The sequence below is a fragment of the Xenopus tropicalis genome, chromosome 6, assembly GCF_000004195.4.
Source record: "Xenopus tropicalis strain Nigerian chromosome 6, UCB_Xtro_10.0, whole genome shotgun sequence".
NCBI classification, from domain to species: Eukaryota; Metazoa; Chordata; class Amphibia; order Anura; family Pipidae; genus Xenopus; species Xenopus tropicalis.
The window spans coordinates 21,684,073-21,709,391 of NC_030682.2; the positions used below are offsets into that span (position 1 = coordinate 21,684,073).

At 43.0% G+C, this 25,319-nt stretch overlaps 1 protein-coding gene and 1 long non-coding RNA gene across 5 annotated transcripts in view; one reads left to right on the forward strand and one right to left on the reverse strand.

Annotated features, from left to right (window-relative positions):
• The window catches only part of cul2 (cullin 2), a 41,343-nt gene extending 39,412 nt beyond the window's left edge, over nt 1-1,931 (forward strand). For 2 of the 3 annotated variants that reach the window (XM_002935163.5, XM_031904510.1), the window contains exon 22: nt 684-1,931. In XM_002935163.5, the coding sequence (XP_002935209.2) occupies nt 684-815 (132 nt within the window). In that variant the 3' untranslated portion in view covers nt 816-1,931. The remainder of the gene's footprint in view (nt 1-683) is intronic. The other variant, XM_002935164.5, reaches the window with a different exon arrangement.
• On the reverse strand, nt 1,279-25,252 carry LOC105947699. Of its 2 annotated transcripts, none has more exons than XR_001171148.3 (2): nt 25,225-25,252; nt 1,279-3,425 (listed from the first exon to the last, which is right to left on the reverse strand). It is a non-coding gene; the product is annotated as an uncharacterized LOC105947699 (long non-coding RNA). The 2 variants fall into 2 exon arrangements; XR_001171147.3 differs by lacking the exon at nt 25,225-25,252 and adding an exon at nt 24,805-24,999.
• Between the last annotated feature and the right edge of the window lie 67 nt (nt 25,253-25,319).

Consider the following 25,319-nt stretch of genomic DNA (forward strand, 5'->3'; position numbering starts at 1 on the left):
TTTTTATACACACTTCCAAGTGTGTTTCATCCCTGTATTGCATCCCTGGCACCTTGTAATTACACTCACACAATATCTTTTTCAGTGTGACACGACAAGTATCCAAGAAAACTCGCACACATACCAGCAGATAAAAGACTGGATGCCTTTATTTGTCTTATTTGTAGTTCTACACAGTGACCTTTAGGGGCACAGGCCCATTATGTGGGAGAGAAACACTTCCCTTTAATCAGTTCTCTTAGAAAATCCATGTACTTATTGGTGCCAAGAGCTCTCATTGTGCATCTGCTGTGATTAGAACCTTCAGCCGCCCAGGAAACCTTGTTCTCTTCACTCCATAGAACCCAGAGGGACATGTTTGCTTTCATTCAGCTGAATGGCTTTACTTTAGAGCTTCTGTGGGTATTGTCAGCTACTTTACTCTTTCTTTATTTCATATACCCAGTGGGTAGGAGACCCCCACAGGCTGTCAGTGGGACGTGTATATTTACCTGCGACCAATGATGTGCCTGCACTGCCAAGGAAACCAACCTCGTAGGCTTCACTGTGCCCCTTCCTGTGTACGAACAAACTGCATCCCCTCCCATGTTTGTGAGGACCCACCTTGCCCCTCAGCATCAAAAGATGTAGTTAGGGATCATCAATATTACCGCTCGTAATGTTTGCTTTCTCTCCCCACTCAGGTTATCAGCCAATCAAGAGCGAGGTTTAACCCCAGCATCAGCATGATAAAGAAGTGCATTGAAGTGCTCATAGACAAGCAGTACATCGAAAGAAGCCAAGCGTCGGCGGACGAATACAGTTACGTCGCATAAAGAGGTCGCTCTCAAGGGCGCGTGTAAAAGGAAGTCATCAGCGTCGCTGTTTGGTGTGTTCCTGTGGGAATAAGCAGACCTTTGCCTCCATATTCTGTCATCCGGCAGTCCCTATTTTACTGCTGTTTACAACATCACCAGTGCCACGTCATGAGCGCCACTGAAAATGCCTATAAATATATTCCGCTCATGCCATTCTGACAACGCTACTAAAAGAACGAGTGAAGTATTTCAGGAATGTGGACATTTTTGGTTGGGTAATGTCCGTCCCCCCCACCCACCCATCACGTTTGCAGTTGATGTGTTTCTCTTTTTTTAATGTATCTTAAAAGACCTAACATAGGAAGGCACCGAATCCATCACTTTTGCTGAAGGCCGAATACTCCGCAAAAGATTCAGCCGAAAACCGAACCAAATCTGAACCCCACTCTGCATATTCAAATTTAAGGGAAATCTTTAAAAAAAAAAAAAAAAAAAAAATTTCATCATCTACAAAACATTTTGTCTTGATAATTTATTTTGTACGGTTTTTGAATTATTTAGAATGATTGACCTTCCTATTCTAGCTTTTTCCATCCTGCAGCTATACATACTATCTGGCCATTGGGGTCACTTGGTAACCAAGCAAAATATCGACTGAGCGAGTTCGATTTTTATTGTTCTTTGTTTTATTGCTTATTTCACGTTTAGGCCCTCGACTGTGCATCTTCCATTTTGATTCAGAGACTCCTTTCTGGTAATTACTCCCTAGATGAAAAGCCTGAGAGCTGCAAAACAAAAAATGGAAATCATTAAAAAACCACAAATGAAATTTAGGTGCAAATTCTCTTAGAATTCTGGTGTCTACACCATATTAAAGGGTAGTTTTTAGGCGCACAGCCTCTTTAAGGGTTCAGATTGGGTCCAGCCAGGCATCTTGGTTTGGACTGAATCCTGCAAAATGTCTTTGGTTTCAGCCAAACTCCCAAACCAACTGGTGGATTCGCTGCCCCCCTAACCTAAAGTAAAAACTAAATATTGTAATATTACAGATAACCTATTAATTGTATGTACTTACAAATGTACAAAAATGACAAACATGATATTGCTGCTTGTCAAATAAAAACAATAAAAGAACGTGTAGGAATCTGAGTATTCTAGGGGCAACCGAGAGCCACACGTATGCCTGCGGGGGGGGGACCCTCTTAGCAATGCAGGTAGGTCCCACTTGGGGGTGCATTATGGAGACTTTTTAACCCCTAATGACTGCTATGAAGAATCCAGAAGTGGCCTTTACAGATGTCCTTTATCCATAGAAAAGAACCAGTACTGGAGTATAGGGTGCTACTTGCACAGGAACCTGAGAGGGTGCCACTTGCCTCAGATTCCAAATTCTCTATGCGCAACAATAAGGAGAGAATCACCAGTGCCCATTGGATGGGTTTTCTGCAATTTTAATTGCAAGTTTCAATATCACCTTTCTGTTAGTATGGGAAAAGGAAAGTTCTATACAAGCCCTGTTGTGTATATTTAAGGCTTAATAAGTGGAAGACAAATACTACTAGAGCGGTGTTGGTGGAACGACCTGGTATAATTTGTGTGCCGGGTTGGGCAGCAAATGTAATGTTACTGTCACCATCCTGTTGTGCCAGAGCCATAATCCTTTTACTGCAGGCGCTGCTATATTGCCTACACAGCCAGCAGGTAGAGGAATGTAGCGCTTTCCTACATTGTGGCAAAAATTCACAAAAGTGCCGGAAAGAACGTAGTTCTAAAAACCCAGTTTTATTTCTCTGTCATAATGCCCCCACATTTTCCAAAAGTGTCATGCAAACGGTTATAAGTTTATTGCACAACGAGACTCATGTTTGCCCCAAAAATTCTTCTCTAAAGAGACGTGAGCCGAATAATGTAGCAACATTTTCCCCCCCAAAGTTTTCATTGTGTCCGTGCAATCTAACGGAGGCCATGAATTTGTCAGCACAATAGTATCTGAACAGGAACATTTTACAACTTTTTTTATTTTTATCAACACTTTTGTGAATTTTTGTATGCAGCATTTTGTATGACTTCATGCTGCTGAGTGGGGGCTGTGATGGACTCGGCATAGTCGCCTATGTTTGGATCCCAGATGTGAGATGTTAATGTATTTTTCTCCCTTTGTGGCAGAGAAGAAAATGAGCACCCTACAATATGATGGGGAGACAGAAGGTCAATACTTCCACCTTCATTTGTTTTGAGTGGAAAAGCTGGTCTGCCCCCAGCTGCTCTGCCCCTGCCATGTAGCCATGCAAATCAGCTTCAGTTTTCCATGCAAAATTGCAGAAACGTGAATTTTGTTTCAATCTACTGAATTCATTCTGGGCAGGAAAGTGTCATACATTCATACTCTTCTGCTGGCCGGCCCCAAAGCACAGTGGCACGCACACAGACATTTTACATGCCAAAGACGGACCCAAACTCTGCTGCTGATCTACCAGGGCAGTGAAAGAGTTTCCACAGAATAAAGGGAATCCTGATGTCCATGAGAAATGATAAAGCTCTGTGAGGAAGTCACGACTTCATTCTGCTTCTATGGGGACCAGGCATCTGTTCTGAGCAGATCTGAGGGCAGACAATAGTTGGTGGAACCTTGAAACACAAAGCACAAAAGAAAACAATACATGAGGATTTATATTGGCAGCTGAAGCATCTCTGCAAGAACTGCATGCTGGGACATGATCCATTTCACTGACGAGGCTTTCACAGAGTTCAAGCCAAGGAGGAGCAGCTCTGTTCCCAGTGGGGTATTTTAGCAAATGCCTGGTTGGTATCTATGATTGCATTGTTCTCCATAAAGATAAAACAAAGGCAGACACCATGCACAGGCAGGTAATACTGTTCCACTCAGGCTTTTCTGTGCCAGAACAACCCGTTACATCACCTTTATGATCTCCAGGGAAAGTATTTTAGACATCTTGCTGCATTCACATAGAGCTGTTTCTTTTGTACTAGGGCAGTTCTGGCACAGACAGGGCAACACCAAACAAAGGAAACCTTGGGGTTCTAATGTATATAACAGATGGTGTTTCTGTTCCCCAGAGGGTATTAAACATTGTGGGCTCTAAACTGTGGTCTGTCCTTTCTAGTCAGATTAAAGAGTCTATCCATGTCTAAACAGGTAAAGTGGTCTCCACACTCAAAATCCCACTCTATATTAGGGGGAACCAGCCTTCTCACACGCATTCATGTGGACTTGCTTACTATTGGCCTTCAGACATTATGAATGGGCCAGTGATAGGTGACAAGCCCTTGCAATTTGAAAAAAAAAAATGACTCCAACATATCCATGGATGGAGATACTGGGAGCACACATTAGATGCAATGTCCAATACAAGGTATTGTAGCCGTTTCATGGAGTGCTGCATGAATCCTTCCTCCAGCTGCCATCAGATGGAATACCAAATATATATATATTTTTTTTTTAAATAATTGCATTTAATGTTTCTAAATTGATTAAACAGGTTTTTAAGAAAAAGATTAAATGTACACAGTCTAAGGTCTGCCCCTGTGTCTTTTCAAATCTGTTCCACCAGGTGACTCCATTGCCCAGTGTTATTCACCAGCCAGTCAGTTTCTCTCCAGTTATTCCGCTCTGGATGAGCAGTTGACAGCCATATTGTGACTGGATGGTTGCTAAGAACCCACTGTCTTTTTATTTTACTGGAATTCTCAAGCACTACAAACAACACTGAAGAACACGTGTTGTGGTTGATACTTGTTTATGGGACTTCACAAAATCCCATCTTGGTTATTTTTTGGTTTTTACTGCTGCTGAAACTCATCCATAGGGTGACAGGCCAATGGGCTCCACATCCCCTGCTTACTATAACAGAAGGTCTCCAACATTCCTTCTTGTTCAAATTGTTCCATAGATGGCTATGTGATATCCCATCCCAGTGCCAGAAGGCTTTAACCCAATAGTGGAACAGATCAAATACATCTATGATCCTCTAAACATAATGCGCCGACATAAATCACAATTCAAGCCTCAGAGTTTAACAAGGTCTGGAGTAAATAACCCGAAGCACAAGGAAGTCACATATCAATATACGCAGGAGGATTGTTCTCCAGTACTTCAATAGAAAGAAAAGTAAATTCCAGGAAAATATTTGCCAGTCCGGAAACTGAAATGCTAACACAAGAAAAGACATGAACTTTATATTTGTAAAAACCCACCTGTAAATGTCTCAGGGCCGGACACCAATCCTACTGGGTGCAAATCACAGATGCAGCAAACCCAGAGCCTCACACAATATGTCCCTTCCATGTCACAAGCAGGGGGTATTCCCACCTTTACGCCACTGTGTTGTTCATGTGGGATGTGCCGTGGCAAAGCCATGCGTGGTGGGAAAGGGGTAAGTCTGTGAAATGTGCAATACATCCTTATGTTTGTTCAACCTATAAACCATTTAAAGAAAAACTATGCCCCCAAACAAAGTAGGCCTAAATAAAAATATATTGCATAAAGCAGCTTTATGTCACTAAAAATTGTTTAGTAGTATGTGCCATTGGGTAATCCTAAATAGAAAAATACCATTTTAAGTAGTAAGGGCCACCTCCAGGGATAATAGGATTCACACTGCACCACAAACAAACCAAGGGCACACATACATGCTAGGCCCCATCAGCCAATGAATGGTCAAAGTTATTTTCTCCCACACTACTTCCTGTTACAGTTAGAGCTGCATTATTTCCTGTCAGCTGATCTCTGAGGGAGCACACAGCCCATCACTAAATGGCGGCTCAAGGGCAAAATTTAATGATGTGTATTCCATTTTGGTAAGATTCTTTAATAGGCCACTAAATATTATATAAACTTTCGGATGGCTAATTATTCATTCTGCAGGTATAGTTTTCCTTTAAGCATGGCTGCTGGTGAAAAGATAGCAGTTTCCTAGGGTAGAGGTGAAAACCTCACCACGCCTATTTGCCATTTGCCACCACATCTATCAGCATTATAACCCAACATAAGAGTAATGGACTTGCTTGTGGAGCCTGGGCATATATTGGTAAAGGCCAGTGGAATTTAATTTCAAATATCCAATTTTATTGTGGTCTACAACTGACACTGCCTGAGTGGGAAAAAGCTGAGTGTTAAGTGACAGGAGGAAGGAGGTCCCTGCCCTGCAGAGCTTACAATCTATGTGGGTTAGTCCCTTACAGACAAGCCTGAGTCTAATGAAATGCCAGTCGGATGATATGCCAAGTGATAGTCTTGGAATTTAGTTCTGAAGCAACTAAAGGAATAATTCCCCTTCCTGGCCACATCAGTATTTTCCCAGCAAGGAGATAGGTAGGGTGGAGGTACCTCTGGGTTCCATCACAGAATTGTATTGTCCAAACATGTTACAACGGATTTATGCTTAAATAAATAAACATAAAGGTGATGTAAAGAGTAACGCCTCTCATTCTCTCAGTAAAGCCTTAGATCGCATAGGATAGAAAGGTTAAAACAGGGTAATGTAAAAAAAAGGCACACAATTGTTTCCACCGAAAGCAACCAATCAGGTATGCGTTCTCAAACAGCTGATCAGTATGTGCTGTCTGCTCCTGTTGGTCTCCAGGTAGCGCTCTGCTACATACAAGTCTCTCTTATCCAGGCCCTCACAGAACAGTGGAGCTACAGGGTCTCTCAGCTATTCTACTGCTCCCACATTTTCAGAAGAAATCTTGGGCGCCATTGGGTTTACTGAAGAACCAAACTGAATGGATAAGGAAGGGTACTGCGCGTAATGCATTCAATAATCGTGGTATCATCACAGTAGCTTTATATTAGGCACTTGGGCATTACTCACATCACCAGGTGTCTGCCCCAATGTACTCAGATCTCTGTGTTGCTTCAAAGGGATTTCATACACCACACAGCCCTACAGCCTGGTCAGCTGGGGAACCCCACACTTTACTATCTCATACTGTCTATCCCATACTCATACAGGGCACTAAACTGGGAGCTACCAGCCACAATAACACCTCAATTATGTGGTCCCTTTGCCCAACTTCCATACCTGACCTGCCTTATGGTCCCATCTTCTCCTCCTGCCTTAGTATTTCCAGCAGGATCCACCCTCTCCATAGAATGGAGTTCAGAAAGAACTCCTCCCCTTTTACAGTAAATGCACCCATGATGCCCTTGCAAGCACATCCCTCCTCTTAGAGGGCAAAGGTTATGCTTTACACAGCTCTTGGAGGGGAGGAGACAAAATGCCCTTTATGTTTTATTTCCAAATGGGAGAGAGCAACATATTCAGAAGGAAAAGTGTTGGAACCCGAGGGGTTGTGCCCCTACAAAACCTAACCCCCTACTCTCCAAGCAGAATCATCTTTTGTGGTCCCTGTTAGCTAGAAGTATGCCTTCCATCCCCTTTATAGACACAGTTCTATGGAGAGAAAGCTTTCTGACAAGGCAGGTATATTTCCAGTTTAATACATTCAGGCCTGGGCAAACACTCCAAATACGTCCTGGCATTTCATGTACACAAGAGACCCAAAAAGCCCCCACTAAATAGTGACTGTCTATGGCATTTTACAGCATTTGCCAGAATGCACAGATTGCCAGTCTGGGCCTAATTCCCAATGCACAGAGGCTAAACAGCCCCCCAACGGCCCAATAAATACCGTAGTGACTGTAATACTACTTGTTAACTCATGTACTTCCCATCCACAGCCGCTATATAAACGCTCATAATGAAACTAAGCAGTGAAAAGCAAGCGAGGGACTGATACGCCGGACCCGTCCCATCAGCAGAACCAGCAGTCTGTGTGTGTTTTCTAAGCTGTACATAAGGGTTATTTCATGGAAATAAAAGCAAACGCCCTTCCCTCAGGAAAGCCGAGTCCCAGTAATTTGGGTCTCAACCTCTGATGTAATTTCTGGCACACTCATGAATCACATCACCAGAAACACAGGCCTGTGTGCAATAGAGAGAGAGGCAGGGGCTGTGACAGCGAGGTCTCCCCCATCAAAGCAAAAGTTCCCCTCAGTCCCTTCTGGGTTCTATTACCACATTACAGGCACTGGGTGTATTGTACGCAATTATTTGCCTGTGTTTTACTGCCAATATGTACCAAGCAGGAACCTGTTCACACACACATATATAGTAAATCTACAGTACACACTCAAGCAGTATGCGTTTGTACCTCTCTGTCCTTTGGTTCTGACTCTTGAAACAATGTAGCAGAGGTCACTTCCCCTCCAGGTCTCTTAAGCAGCTGGCTTCTGCTACACTGTTTTAGAAGTCAGAAAAATGAGTGCAAAGAATATGTCCAATTAGACATATATGGGAAAATCCCATTCATAAAAAGGTACTTGAGTCAAAATGTGCTCCTTGCACTTCTGCATAGTTGCTCTCAGTGCCACTCAGTCCTTCCTGCCTTCTGTTTCAAATAAATACAGTTGCTCCTATTGATGCAATAGGCCGCTCCAGGGCGGTATAGACCCCAGAATTGCCCCTGCCATAAGCATTGTGTGTGTGTTAAAGAGGCAGTATACACCTACCTCCCTCCCCCTTTCCATCAAATAAAAAAATCCTCCCTTCTCTTGGCAGCAGCCTTTGAGTAACTCATTATCAAGGGCTTCTCAGTGGACTGGTAATCTGTTTTATCAGCTCCTTTTTTGTTCTGTGGGACAGGAAGTGACAGCAAGTGCTAGTGTGAAATTGCCTTCTTATTTTTGTTTAGCGTCAGAAAAGAAAACAGAACCCATATTATAAATTCTATAAAATAAAACAATAGACAAAGTATGTTCAGCACATGGCCTATTCATTGAGTTCGTGTTGATATATACTGTTCCTTTAAGCAGAGTAGGGGCAATATTGCCACAGATATGTTGTATAGTAATGTCGGAGTGGACATTTACCAAAGGAATCTTTGCCCTGAGCCCAGCACCTAGAGACCATGAATATCACTCTTGTTGGAGGCCAGCACCTAGAGACCATGAATATCACTCTTGTTGGAGCCCAGCACTTAGAGACCATGAATATCACTCTTGTTGGAGGCCAGCACCTAGAGACCATGAATATCACTCTTGTTGGAGGCCAGCACCTAGAGACCATGAATATCACTCTTGTTGGAGGCCAGCACCTAGAGACCAAGAATGTCACTCTTGTTGGAGCCCAGCACCTAGAGACCATGAATATCACTCTTGTTGGAGGCCAGCACCTAGAGACCAATGTCACTCTTGTTGGAGGCCAGCACCTAGAGACCATGAATATCACTCTTGTTGGAGGCCAGCACCTAGAGACCAATGTCACTCTTGTTGGAGGCTAGCACCTAGAGACCATGAATGTCACTCTTGTTGGAGGCTAGCACCTAGAGACCATGAATGTCACTCTTGTTGGAGGCCAGCACCTAGAGACCATGAATGTCACTCTTGTTGGAGCCCAGCACCTAGAGACCATGAATGTCACTCTTGTTGGAGGCCAGCACCTAGAGACCAAGAATGTCACTCTTGTTGGAGCCCAGCACCTAGAGACCAAGAATGTCACTCTTGTTGGAGCCCAGCACCTAGAGACCAAGAATGTCACTCTTGTTGGAGGCCAGCACCTAGAGACCAAGAATGTCACTCTTGTTGGAGGCCAGCACCTAGAGACCAAGAATGTCACTCTTGTTGGAGGCCAGCACCTAGAGACCAAGAATGTCACTCTTGTTGGAGCCCAGCACCTAGAGACCAAGAATGTCACTCTTGTTGGAGGCCAGCACCTAGAGACCAAGAATGTCACTCTTGTTGGAGCCCAGCACCTAGAGACCAAGAATGTCACTCTTGTTGGAGGCCAGCACCTAGAGACCAAGAATGTCACTCTTGTTGGAGCCCAGCACCTAGAGACCATGAATGTCAATGTCACTCTTGTTGGAGGCCAGCACCTAGTGACCAATGTCACTCTTGTTGGAGGCCACTGGATATTGCAGCCTACAGTCGATAAAGACAAACCTTCCGGGAGCATTGATGAGCCAGTGTTATGTATGTGCCATTTCCGCACACAGGATGTAAGGGAACAGAATAGGAAGCCACAAGTTCACTGAATCCTCACAATGTGGCAAATCACAGTTTTTTGCTTACTGCCAATGACCATCTGTGCTATTTACTATCTAGACCCCCCTGGATTTGTATTATTATTTATAAAAAGAGGCAGCAGCATATCCTATACTGTGCCCCTTTGTATTCAGGATCCCGGCATTCCCCATGTAACAGTACTCATGGAATTCCACACATTCAGCACATATTGCAAATAAAGCCTTTTACACAAACATATGACTTCATGTTGATTTTGGTGTTGCCCTCTCTAAGATCCAAACCCTTCTGGGAGGAGGTAACTGACTCAACTCATCCTCTACATTTCACTCTTTTAATTGCCTGATTGTGATCATAAACGAGTGCGATACACGAGGAACAACCAGATCTAGTTGGGAGTCAAAATAGCCCCCCCACCAGCCCAATAAATAGTAACTGTCTATGGCATCTTACAGCAGCCCCTCTGGCATTTGCCAAAACCCACAGATTGCCAGTCTGGGTCTGGGGTAAGCCCATCAAAATGAAACTCTGCAGTCAGATGTGAGTCCCAATGTTGTCCTGGGAATGTGGAAGTTATAAAGGGCCATGTATGCAGCACAGGGTGCAGTTGTCAGATGCAATCACAATGGTTTTTTTCCCACAATGCAGTGCAGCACCCCCCCCCCCACGCACACACATACCCCCAAGTTGCCTGTTGCAACTCCCATTGCCTCAAAACAAACACTTTTAAAATGCAGTATCTGTCCACTTCTGAAGCAATGATCCAGAAGCTAGCTGGTTAACAGGCCTGGGGGGGGGGCTGCTTTCTATTGAAATGACACTTACAAGTAACTAAAGTCATTGGAAATATATAATGAATGTACAGTGGAAAGCTGCTTAGATATATATATATCTCAAGCATTTTTGCCACCAGATGAAGCCCCCTGTGCCCCTCATGGGGGTAGTACTGTTCCAGTGCATGGGGAATGTGCATATCTATGTGGCACTCAGCAGCCTATGAATATAACTGAGAATATCTGGGAGCGTTTAGAAGATATTTCCATAGAGCAGAGACAGACCAGTATCATTTCTTTGTGTTTTCTTTCCCTCCAACCTCCTGGCGCCCTGTAATTATTGCTGCTCTAGTGAGATTTTACTGCACACTTTACTGCAGCTTTGTGCTGCCAACATCAAAACCACTTGGCTCAAAAACATGTTCCAACTTACAGCCGGAATATCTGCCTCCAGCTTTATCGTTCTGCCTCTGATGCTGGGGGGCATCTCCTCTTCTGCCGTGGGGGGGGGGGGGGGCACAGAGATAATAAAAGAGTTCATATAATTATAATGTACTATAGAAAATACAGAACATCTTTAGAAACCCAGACAGGAGGCCCTTACTATAGTTTTTTTTTTTTTAACCCATATCATAAACCAATCTCACAGAACATATGCTGATTTCATTACAGACCTCCTGCCTCTTGGCGTATTTTAAAGGGGTAGGACCCAACAATATCATAATAATTATGATTTTTATAAAGAAAAAACATTACTTATTAACTCCCCCTAATAAGCTGCATTGGTTTAAATTAGCTCTGTATAAACAACCCCCTCTTTTCACCCATTTGCTGTGACTGTTTTGGGCTACAGATAAGCAGACGTGCATTAGGGTAATGGCTCAATGGGCATTTCAATAAAATAACGGTCTAATGAATAGAACTGCCCATGTCCCTGCTGGTTTAATGACTGAAAATGCTGCAGTGAGCCTGCCGCTGGAGTGAGATTCATTTAGGGTATGGTTAAAGCTGATCAAGGATAAACAGTGATTAACTGCTATCTGTGCTAGTACTTGTGTCCAAGCCAAGTACCTCTTGTCCCCGTGCCCACCCGTCTGGCTGGCTGCCTGCTAACTCCACTGTGGACTGCTCCCACTCACCAATTTCTGAATGAAGAGGACCTATGGTTGCTGTGGGGAAAATACACAGTAATATTTTGTCAGAATTGTGCCGCAGCCACTGCAACCAAGGTGCCTACTCTGCCCACCCCAAGTTCCAGCCCTAGGAGCTATTTTCCTGTTCAAAGTAAAAAGGAAAAACTCACCACCCCCTTCTCTCTCATTCCAGGTAAGTACATATGGGACATTGTCATTGGTGTTGAACAGCCTTCCAAGCATTGTCCGTGCAAGTACACACATATTTGTTTAATAAGGAAAGTACTCTTTATATTTATATAATGCTATTTTGTGCACAGTCTTCCAGCTCCATACTGTACTGGGAGAAAGGGAGGAACACACTACTTAGATGAGTAAGTGTATTTATAGCTCTTAGTATTGATAGATGTTCCAGAAGGAATTGAAATGCCAAGGCCATCGAAGGCTATGAACATTAATTACATTGAAATATTGATCCAAGGTTGCGTTTGTTAACACTCGCAGTACATATAACATACTGTAGGTGCTCATAGTAACGACTGTACAAATCAGTCTGCTACCACTTAGAGCATTCTGCCTACAGAACCCATATATAGGTCAGGCAGCCCTGATCGCCCCATACACAGACTGATGAGCAGCTTTGATTAGAGGTGGCCATACACAGGCCGATAAAAGGCGCAGACGAACCAAGCTGGCAAAGAGTGCATGAACTTGTGATACAGTCCTCACGCTGATGGCCGAATGATCAGATTAATCCAATATTGCAAACCTCAGGATGGGCATAAAGGGGAAAGATCAACTCATTCGGCAACCTCGCTAAACGAGCAGATCTTTCAGTGTATGGCTACCTTTAGGGGTATATTTATCATGCTGAGTAAAAAGTGGGGTAAAACATTACCGGTAATGTTGCTCATAGCAGCCAATCATATGCTTTTATTTGGTTATCTAATTGTTTTAATCTAATTGCTGATTGGTTACCCTGGGAAGTAATGCTTCACTCCATTTTTACATAGCATGATAAATATACCCCTTCACAACTGGGTGCTAGACACATTTACTTGCATATAAACCTCCATACAAACCTGTGTTTCTGAGCCAAACACAACTTTTACCATTGCAGCACAACAGTACATTATATTTGAATCACTTTAATATACCATACTTTTTTTTTTGTTACTGTTTCTTTAACCCTAAGATCTGTTGTTTGGGTAGAAGCTGCCATATTGGCACTAACCTTCAATAAATAAACAGGCGCAGTTCATTCATGGTCCTGTGGTTCTGTAACTGAAGCATAATGCCATAAGTTTTTATGCTGACTTTTACATAAATACAACCAGGACTGTATGTATGTCCGGTGCCACCCTAGGCATCACACCTAACTGAGCCCTTTACATTGCAGAAATGACATCACAAGCTCCGTGGATGACAGGTGGAACCCTGACACCCCCCAGCTCCGCCGCAGGATTTGGCCAAGTTTTATCTGGTGGCGGCTGGGATGGGTTTATATTTGTATAGGCCCCCAGATGCTGCTGCCCTAGGCATAGGCCCTCGGGTGCCGATATATAGATAAGTCCCTGAACATAACACAATTTCTGCACATAATCATGTTTTATTTTTACATATTGTGCAATAACCCCAGTTAGGTTAAAGGAATAAAAAAATGGGGAAAAAATAAATATTGCTTGCCCTTCTTGGCAGACAGTGAGATGAATTTGTTCTATCTAGTTTGCCCCATCCTAAAATTATAAAGGGGCTGAGGGGATAACGCAATATGTAACATGTCTGCTGGCAGCTTGAGGTGACAGTTTTACATTAACACCTACCATTGTTGAGGGACGGAGCAATCCCAGGGTGGTTACAGATGGCCAAAGTGATTAGACTGGTGTCTTGATTTCCTGCTGGGTGATCATTCTGACTAAAAGCAGGCACTTTGTGTGACAAAAAATAAAAAGCAACAAATCTGACATTGAGACAAATCAGGGTATTTAGCTAAACTAGAAATATTAAGAGTAAGCAGGGCAGCTGCACTGCAGAACACCATGAAAAGCATTGCCAGCAGCCACAGTGCACTGACATACCTCCCAATATTTGAAAACTCGAAAGAGGAACAGTTAGCCATGAAATTTTGACCATGCCCACATTCTAGCCACACTCCTAAATACCATGACTAAAAAAAACATTGAAAAAAAGACATGCCTGTATGGTCACTGCAGAAATGGCCAATGATCACTCCATTAATCCCAGTCATGCCAGTAAGATCACTGAATAATTTAACAGACTGAAAGCATTGCCTACACATGCACAAGCAGAATACCACAGAATATTCCTTTCCAGAGCTCTCATGTTGCTTGACTCTCACTCCCATCGCAGGGCCATTTTTCCCCTCACAAGCAGCTGAGCGACAGACACAAGCGGGACATTTAAAGGAACAGTAACATCAAAAAATTAAAGTGTTTTAAAGTAATTAAAATATAATGTGCTGTTGCTCTGCAAAAAAACTGGTGTTTTAGCTACAGAAAAGCTACTATATAAATACCCTGCTGTGTAGCCACGGGGGCAGCCATTCAAGCTGGAAAAAAGGAGAAAAGGCACAGGTTACATAGCAGATAACTAGTAGATAAGCCCCATATAATGGGGGTTTATCTGTTATCTGCAAAGTAACCTGTGCCTTTTCTCCTTTGAATGGCTGCCCCCATGGCTACACAGCAGCTAACTTATATAAATTATAGTAGTCTTTCTGAGGCAAACACACCAGTTGTAACAGTGCAGGGCAACAGTACATTATATTGTTATTACTTTTATGCACTTTCATTTTTTTGTGTTACTGTTCCTTTAATCGCCAATCCAGGACTGCAGGTTTGGCCTGTCCTGCACAAACTGGGACAGTTGGGAGATGTGCATTTAGCTGGTATCATTGTCATGGTTGGACTGGCCTGTCAGAGCACCAAGGATTTTCCTAGGTCCTAGTGCCCCTTAGAGCAGGAAAATTCCCATAAGCCCTTTTTTTAAAAAAAAAATCCTGCTGTAAGCCTACATAACACCTATATCTTTTAGACAGCTGAGATTCTGGGGCTGCTGCTGCCCCTCTCTCCTGCTCTGGGCTTACAGCTTAAGCAGGCCCGGATTTGCGGAGAGGCCACAAAGGCCCGGGCCTAGGGCGGCACAAATTTGGGGGCTGCATGCCGCCCCACAATCTTAAGCTTTTTCACCCATACAGAGCAGTGGGGACCTCTCCCCACTGCTCCGTATGCGAATGTTTGCACCCCGAGCATGCACGTTGGGGAGGGAGGGGATGCGGATCGCACATTCACGCATGCGCGGGAGGGATGCGGATCGCACATTCACGCATGCGCGGGGGGCGACGGACAGGGACGGCCTTGAGGTGGCGGGATCACAAATCCGGCCCTGATCTTAAGCATTGGAGTCCAGAAGGGGATGCATTGCTATTGCTAGAGACAAATTTGTATTTTAAAAAAATGAAAATTTGCCTCTTAAAGTTACCAGAGGCAGCTTTCTCACCTTGCCTTATGGCAGGAGCAGCTGCCATTTTGAACTGAACGCTTGAGAATCAGTCCTTGAATTAAGGTTCTCTGTGTGAGGCACTTTCCTTTATAGAAATCTGTTTTTTCCATCTGTCCAGCTGCTCCTATTGCTTTTCCCTTTGGCAGAGGAAGTCCGGCTGCTGGCCACACAGCCGCTCAGCACTCAGGCAGCAGCCAGAACAAGTGCAGGGTAAGGGAAGTGGTTAAAGCGATACCACCCGCATCTCATTTTAATGAACGCACCGTATGTTTTAACAGTATATACACAGGAACAACAGATATCCTGTAAATGATATCTTTATAAATGGTTCTAAGTGATGTCATCAGTTGTAATGGGTGCTGTGATGTAATTCCTGTCACAGACTCACTGAAACTTGTGTATTATAATAAATAATTTACCCCCCTGTTGAAAAATATGCGGGTATTACAAGTTACCTTACAGCCTTCATCGGGAGAATCCGGGCTAATTCGATCGTTTGGCCCTGGGGCCAAACGATCGAATTGTAACGACGGGCATAGGCAAAGTCGACTAGATTTTTAAACCTGCCCCCGATCTGGCCAATTTTCGGCCAGATATCGGTCAGGCAGGCCAGTCGGTAGTGCCCATACATGGGCCGATTAGCTGCCGAATCGGTCTAAGGGACCAATATCGGCAGCTAGAATCGGCCCATGTATGGGGATGCCTTCAAACCAGATTCTGACCTTCAACTTATGCAGGTAGATGTGTAGCCTGGCGCAAGTGCTGGTGATTAAAATGCCACATATGCCTTAGGGCTATGGCACACAAAGCGTATTCTCTGCCAGCATTTTTCAGTCAATGCATAAGCAACCAAAACTGACCGCAACGATTATTACTGGCTTTCAGTCTCAGCCCTCAAAAGTCTATGGAGGCAGATTTATTGAAAGATATTGTAGTTTATCCGTTTATCCAAATGGAGTGATAGAAATGTAAAAAAAAAAAAAAAAAAAATATATATATATATATATTTTTTTTTTTTTGCAATGTATTCTCCAGTGAGCATAATGTAGCAACTATTCTTAGTATATGCACCGATTAAGTAAGTAAATCTGAATGCAAAGGAGCTCTGTTTAACTCAATAGATACTGTGTATCATTCTGAGCATTTACTGCATTGGATATTTCACACAATCTGCAATGGAACTTTACTATACAGTACCAACTGATACTTAACTGTCAGCCTACTACAAAAATGCTATTTATTCATAACATCGGAGATGGTTAACAGAGAATTGGGGATTCACGTGCGCTCTAAAGAGCTTATATCTCCATTGCAAGCTGTTATGTTTTATAGGAATTACTGCTTCTGTTGGCTGTAGAAATTGCCAGAGAGGGCCCTGGGGATCCCTTAGCAGAGGAAATAAAGGATAAGTCATTGAGAATATGACTGAATTTGCCATTCACAGCAGTCTGTGCAATGACAGATGAATAAAAAAAAAATGGGGCTTCTGCACTAAAGAGACTTTTCTTGCCATACTGGATAGATGTCATTAAAAGAATAATGCGTATCATTTTCTGTTACGGAATGACAAATGGCTGCAGTTTATTCATTCTAACTGAAGCACGTCCTCCTCAGTACATGATTAGGTTGCCTTCGGCACGTGTGCATATGGTACATCATTGTATTTGGGTGCATATTTGCAATGATCTACATCAGGGCTGTCTAACTGGAAGGCCTCGGTCAGATTTCTATTGTCCCCAGTATGCCCAAGTTCTCCTTAGACCCTCTTGGCCTGACCTCACTGTGTTGTAATAATCTGGCCCCCAAACATGTTAAATAGCAGATAATTGGCCCACGCATTGAAACATCTCGGACTGCTCCAATCTACCATATCCCAGTGGGAATGTTCAGACAATTTTGCTCTGCCAGAGGGCTATTATGAAATCATGTGATCTCATTGGGAAGGTCCTGTAGAGCATTTAAGGCTAATATTGTCTGAGAAGCTCCAGGGCTCTTGCTGTTCAGCACTTGTGAGGCAGCAGGGGGCAATATCAGGCACCAAAAATACAGCAGGCAAAACACCTGAAATCTGCCCCTATGCAGTACCGCTATTTTTTTTTATTTCAAAGATTTTTTTTAAATGTATTTTAACTCCCAACTAACCTTTAACATGAATAAGTTCAGTTTGCAACAAGCATCTAATTTCTAATTAGCCATGCAGGATGTGAAATCAATATATGTGGCAACCTTAATGTGAAATTAACAAACAGCAGCTGGCATTTTTAGCAAAGTATATACCTGTATATACACCGGTTTTAAATAAGCAAACTAATAAATCAGTTATCAAATTGCAGTGCATAGTGTCCTTACTAAAGGGAGGGAGTATTTAATGTATTCATCAAACATTCTCAAATTTTTTGGGCAGCCTCTCCAAAAATAGGTTAGTTGATACAAGGCTACTGAGCTATTCACCAGTTCAATTAAGGTTGCCACATACAGTATATTGATTTCACATCCTGCATGGCTAATTAGAAATTAATTTAGATGCATGCTGCAGACTGAACTGATTCATGTGCAGCCATGCAGCATGCATCTTAATGAACTTCGAACTAGCCATGCAGGATGTAAATTCAATATGTGGCCAATATTAAAGGGGTGAGGTGGCAACCCTAAGTTCAATCCATTGTCTTTTTTGTGGGGTTGTTCAGACTTCCATTTAAGAGGTATCAGTCTTTTCCCCTGGATAAACAGGAAGCATAGCAGAGCCCATTACGCTATGGTGGGGGCAGTGCTTCCCACCTAGTTTGGTAAGAGCAGAGCGGGTCTATGGGGACTATAAGGGCCAGGTGGTTACTAATTTCCTCAGTTACTTGTGTTCAGAATCTTTGGATCGCTGAGCATTGCCAAACCATATGTAGATGAATGGTTACATTTTGGGCCAATATCAGGAAAATTGGGATTAATCAGGTGAAGTCTGTGGGGGGCTCAGGTATGTATCTGGAACAAACCAGCTCTTTACATGCAACAGAACAGCTTCCTGGGCCAAGCATGACACATAATTTCCCAGTTGTATGTGGTGCAAAGGCCAGAGAATCCAAAGTATGCAGCGCTTTGATCTGCGGCCATTGATGACCCCCCCCCCCCCATTAGTTCACCATTTCCTCAAGTCATTACTGAGTCATGTACCTAACTGTGGGCAAATATTAACCCTTGGCTGTTATTTAGGTACCTATGCCAGGAAAGGGATTATGTAAATGTCTGCTGAAACCTGCCGTGCTGGTTTAAGATCCAAAGGATTAATGGCAATCTTTTCAATACTCCCTTCTTAATCCCAGGCATCTGAGGGGAGAATGTGATCTGCAATGTATAGCACCCACTGGGTGCCAAGCTGCGGTGGCACAGAGACAGGGTTACAGACAGCAGATGTGGTGCCAAATGGTTAGAATTTTAGGAGCAGCTGAATGGCTGGACTCAGCATTTACACAGTGTTACAAAAACTGGTGAGAGGCTTAAAGTGCCACCTGCTATATCTCGCTATCATATCAGTGGGTTCTTCACTCTGCTCCCCACTATCAAGCTCATATGTGCCTTACAAGCACGGGTCTTGGTGATGTGCTGCTCAATATGGCATTCATGTCACTGAGAGTGCAGCACCTCGGCGGTTAATGCTTATACTGTATGTGTTGTGTGTAAGAGCCAGTGCGCCGCCGACAGGTGCACATCTTTAACTACATAATGCCCATTAGAACATCTATTCAGACAATTAGCTTCTGCATAATTGCAGTGGTTTTAGAAATGATTCTGGTCACCATCTGTGACAACTCTACAGGAAAAATCTATGTTACAGTAAATCAAAATGCATTTGTACTATATATGGTCCGCTCTCCTGGAGTTCCAAAGCCAGCTTAACCAGCCTGCCTGGCTTTACACTGCCCAAGTGCCTCCAGACAGTGTTGGACTGAGATGTCCAGAGCCCACTGGGGCTGTCACCTCAGGGTCCCCCACCCCAGTCACAAACTTCTGAACCCATAACCGTGCCTTCTCCACCTTCCAACTCTTTTGCAATTACTAATAGAACTAGGCAGGACTGACTACTGTCACCACCCAATTATGCTCTTAACAATTTGTACAAGTGGTCAGTAGCATGGGAGATTATATCTATCTATACCTATTTACTCTGACCAAGCCCCTTACACCCCTGGCATGCACCAAATCCACCACCAGCACCAGCATTCCTGATGGACTTCCTTGCCTGACGAAGGGGCCTGGGTGCTCCAAAGCTGGCAATTTTTACTTACTCAGTTAGCCAATAAAAGAAATCAACTAACCTTACATTTTCAGATGAACTACAAAATTAAGAAGTTGCCAGAATATATCAGTCACTAGCCTGCTGGACAGGCATATTCTTTTAGAATCTTTGCTGATTTTGCTTGCCAGGTGGCTGCAGTGAAACTAGAAACCAGGCCGCTCATGGCAGCCAGATGATTAAATGAAATCTCCATCCAAAAACTACTTTATGTATAATGAAAAAAATGTAATGCTAAGCAACTTTCCAATATACATTCATTAACAATGTTCATTGGTTTTATGTACTTGTCTGTTTATCCCTGTATGCTCTCTGCTTCTGACTCTTATAACAAAGTAGGGGAAGTCAGCAGTTTAATTAGCAGGGTTTTTTTTGTTAAATATTCAACCCCTGGCTAAATTATTTACAGAATGTAATGAAACATACTAGTTTGTTCCTTTTGCACTGGGTAGGGAAAGCTGAAGCATCAGAAGGGGCCAGGGATCAGTGATATATGGGTCATTCACACAAGCTATGTGAGTGGGTTTGGCCTTCTTTTACCAATGTCCCACTTCCACCTCCAGCAGCCTGGAGGTTGGGCATGAGTAAATACAGGTGACTTGTAGGTTTGAGTTGGGCGCTAGCGGGTCAGGTACTGGGTATGGAGAAAGTGGAGCTGGTTCAAACTGACATTGGTGGTATTTCAAGTACAGAGAGGATCAAATAATGCCTAAAGCTCCAGAAATATTCAATGTCTATGGCATATTACAGCAGCCCCTCTGGCATTTCCCAGAATCTACAGATTGCCAGTCTGGGGTGAAGCCCCCCAGTAGCCACAGGGTCTGTTGTATGATAGTTATGTCATCTCTGCATTGATTGGCAGCTATTACTGTTTGCCAGTCCTGCATCTAAACCATCTACCAATATATCTCTTAATATAAATCCTTTATTAACTACCACACATATATGGTGGTTATATATGTACAGTGGTGTGAAAAACTATTTGCCCCCTTCCTGATTTCTTATTCTTTTGCATGTTTGTCACACTTAAATGTTTCTGCTCATCAAAAACCGTTAACTATTAGTCAAAGATAACATAATTGAACACAAAATGCAGTTTTTAAATGAAGGTTTACGTTATTAAGGGAGAAAAAAAACTCCAAATCTACATGGCCCTGTGTGAAAAAGTGATTGCCCCCCTTGTTAAAAAATAACTTAACTGTGGTTTATCAATTTCAATTTTCAATTTCAATATCAATTTCTGTAGTCACCCCCAGGCCTGATTACTGCCACACCTGTTTCAATCAAGAAATCACTTAAATAGGAGCTACCTGACACAGAGAAGTAGACCAAAAGCACCTCAAAAGCTAGACATCATGCCAAGATCCAAAGAAATTCAGGAACAAATGAGAACAAAAGTAATTGAGATCTATCAGTCTGGTAAAGGTTATAAAGCCATTTCTAAAGCTTTGGGACTCCAGCGAACCACAGTGAGAGCCATTATCCACAAATGGCAAAAACATGGAACAGTGGTGAACCTTCCCAGGAGTGGCCGGCCGACCAAAATTACCCCAAGAGCGCAGAGACAACTCATCCGAGAGGCCACAAAAAACCCCAGGACAACATCTAAAGAACTGCAGGCCTCACTTGCCTCAATTAAGGTCAGTGTTCACGACTCCACCATAAGAAAGAGACTGGGCAAAAACGGCGCAAACCACTTTTAAGCAAAACGAACATTAAGGCTCGTCTCAATTTTGCTAAAAAACATCTCAATGATTGCCAAGACTTTTGGGAAAATACCTTGTGGACCGACAAGACAAAAGTTGAACTTTTTGGAAGGTGCGTGTCCCGTTACATCTGGCGTAAAAGTAACACAGCATTTCAGAAAAAGAACATCATACCAACAGTAAAATATGGTGGTGGTAGTGTGATGGTCTGGGGTTGTTTTGCTGCTTCAGGACCTGGAAGGCTTGCTGTGATAGATGGAACCATGAATTCTACTGTCTACCAAAAAATCCTGAAGGAGAATGTCCGGCCATCTGTTCGTCAACTCAAGCTGAAGCGATCTTGGGTGCTGCAGCAGGACAATGACCCAAAACACACCAGCAAATCCACCTCTGAATGGCTGAAGAAAAACAAAATGAAGACTTTGGAGTGGCCTAGTCAAAGTCCTGACCTGAATCCTATTGAGATGTTGTGGCATGACCTTAAAAAGGCGGTTCATGCTAGAAAACCTTCAAATAAAGCTGAATTACAACAATTCTGCAAAGATGAGTGGGCCCAAATTCCTCCAGAGCGCTGTAAAAGACTCGTTGCAAGTTATCGCAAACGCTTGATTGCAGTTATTGCTGCTAAGGGTGGCCCAACCAGTTATTTTTCACACAGGGCCATGTAGGTTTGGATTTTTTTTCTCCCTAAATAATAAAAACCCTCATTTAAAAACTGCATTTTGTGTTTACTTGTGTTATCTTTGACTAATAGTTAAATGTGTTTGATGATCAGAAACATTTTGTGTGACAAACATGCAAAAGAATAAGAAATCAGGAAGGGGGCAAATAGTTTTTCACACCACTGTATATATAAATAAACTAGTGCCTGGCCAACCACACTTTTTCATTTAACCCATTTAGAGGCCTTTTTGAACTTTATATCAGTCCTGCCTGGGAAAGCCACCAAAATGTCTATGAGCTTTAAATATGCAAGGTGCTAAAATGTTAATCCATTCACACCATATTATAAGTTAAAAAATATGTCTTTTTTGCTTAGGCAATATGTTGAGTTTTGTAGTTGAAGTCTGAAGGAACCTATTTGTGAAGCACAATATATTTATGCTGATGTGGTTGGGTACAGTCGGGCTGCATAAAATATAATGACATTTATTCTACTCTCTGTGGATCTGGAAGTCCCACCTGATTCCACCGGCAAGTCACTTGTAGCTCAGCAACAGGCACAGGGGTGAAACACCCTCCAGCTGTGCTGGGTACATTGTTGAGAACAGCTCAAAGGGACTAATGCAATTACATCTGCTTTCTGTGGACCTGGGATTGTAGGTGCAATATAAGGAAACATTTTCTGTAGAACCCTTAAATTACATAATAAATGTATGTGACATTGGTAGAGCACATTGAGATATAGTTGGTGAATATGCGTAGTTTTTCCATGGGGGGTATAAATGTTTTGAGAGGGAGTGAAATCTGTAGAATTTGTTTCCTACAATTGGAACATCAATGATAAGTTATGTGTTTTATCTCCCATCGCTCTATACATACAATATGGGGCTTATTTATCAAAGTCTGAATAGGTATGATTAAAAAACATCTTATTTTCCTAGTTTATAGAACTTTGCGTATTTTCCACAATATTTTCGTTAATTTCTTCAACTTTTTCGTGCTTTACATCAATGTGTGCAACAAAATTATATTTGTCGCAATGACAAATCAAGCTTCGGTATGGTGACTTTCCTTGGGCCGGGTTGGAGCTGCAGAGTGCCATTGAGCCCTATGGGAGACTTTCCTTGGGCCGGGTTGGAACTGCAGAGTGCCATTGAGCCCTATGGGAGACTTTCCTTGGGCCGGGTTGGAACTGCAGAGTGCCATTGAGCCCTATGGGAGACTTTCCTTGGGCCGGGTTGGAGCTGCAGAGTGCCATTGAGCCCTATGGGAGACTTTCCTTGGGCCGGGTTGGAGCTGCAGAGTGCCATTGAGCCCTATGGGAGACTTTCCTTGGGCCGGGTTGGAGCTGCAGAGTGCCATTGAGCCCTATGGGAGGCTTTCCTTGGGCCGGGTTGGAGCTGCAGAGTGCCATTGAGCCCTATGGGAGACTTTCCTTGGGCCGGGTTGGAGCTGCAGAGTGCCATTGAGCCCTATGGGAGACTTTCCTTGGGCCGGGTTGGAGCTGCAGAGTGCCATTGAGCCATATGGGAGACTTTCCTTGGGCCGGGTTGGAGCTGCAGAGTGCCATTGAGCCCTATGGGAGACTTTCCTTGGGCCAGGTTGGAGCTGCAGAGTGCCATTGAGCCCTATGGGAGACTTTCCTTGGGCCGGGTTGGAGCTGCAGAGTGCCATTGAGCCCTATGGGAGACTTTCCTTGGGCCAGGTTGGAGCTGCAGAGTGCCATTGTGTCCTATGGGAGGCTTCTAAAATCATGCACTGAAGGATCAAAGTCGGAAAGGTTTTCACGCTGTTTACGATCGTTCGGACACGAAAATTTTGTAGCTTTTGGATCATACCACAATATTTTCGTACGACCATGATATGGAATCTTCGCAAAATTAACGCACATCGGAAGTTTTCGTTATTAATACAAATTTTTGCCAATTGTACTTAAAAAGATCTAAAATTCGGACTTTGATATGTATGCAGTGCTAAGGGCATTTTCATGCACAGTGCGTTACCTTCACACAACTAACACTCAAGGGTGCGTTCACTTAGCTGGATGCAGTGGTACAAAGTGCAATTTTAAACGCAATCAAGTTTTTCCCCACAATGCACCACTTTCCCCTAGAATTTTGGAATCATTGCAGAAGCAAATTCTCTGTGCCCGATTGAGGCAGATCACGGAAATAGATGGGTGGGACTTGTAGGGTTTTTGAATGAAATTTTCAATAAATCAGCCTACAACATAAGTTTTTTTAAGCACATTCCTTTTACATTTAACAAAGTTTAACACACTGGTACATTTGTGTTTGTTTTAACACAATACGTCCCCTTTCATAAGTCCTAGAGAAAAACCAAACTCTTTTACAGACCAGAAAGGGATAAGCAAACACTGCTTTTAGCTTAAAGGAACAGTAACACTAAAAAATGAAAGAGCTTTAAAGTAATAAAAATATAACGCACTGTTGCCCTGCACTGGTAAAACTGGTGTGTTTGCTACAGTAACACTACTATAATTTATATAATAAGCTGCTGTGTAGCCACGGGGGCAGCCATTCAAGCTGGAAAAAAGGCACAGGTTACATAGCAGATAACAGATAAGTTCTGTCAAATACAATAGTGTTTTATTTGTTATCTGCTATGTGCCTGTGCCTTTTCTCCTTTGAATGGCTGCCTCCATGGCTACACAGCAGCTTATTTATATAAATTATAGTAGACTTTCTGAAGTAAACACACAACTTTTACCAGTGCAGGGCAGCAGCACATTATATTTTAGTTACTTTTATACACTTCCATTTTTTTGGTGTTACTGTTCCTTTAAAGCCACTGAAAATATATTGGAAAATTGCTGAGACTTGCATTAACTTTCATTGTGCTTTTTTTTCTTGTTTTACCTCTCTCCAGCCTGAAAGTCAGTTCACATGAAGGGTGTACCAATCAGCTGGCTTCTGCTCCATTGGTCAGGAGTCCGACTCAGCAGCTGATAGGCATTCAGTAGCAATTACATCAGCAAGTAGCTTTAACATAATGTCACTGTTTAATACATTCTGTATTGCTTGCATTCTTATACATGTAGCCCACTTTATAAACAGTTGTGGCACTACCTGCTGATATGTCACTATACTTGGCGCTTCCAGGAGTCCTGAGCCCCGCTTACTTTGGGGAACAGCTATTACTTTGTACTTTGGCGTGCCTCCACCCAGGATAGGGATAGACTGAACTATAACTCCCCTCCTGAGACTTAATATACTGCTCCTTTGTGGGGACTCCCAGCACTCCTGGCACCTTGCCCCCTCCCTGGGGTAGTTGCTTACCAGGCAGGTGGATCCTCCAGGAGAGATACACACACACTGATGTAATGCTGAACAAAGTGTTGTGTTTATTGGCAGAGTGGTAGACAGCTTTGGCA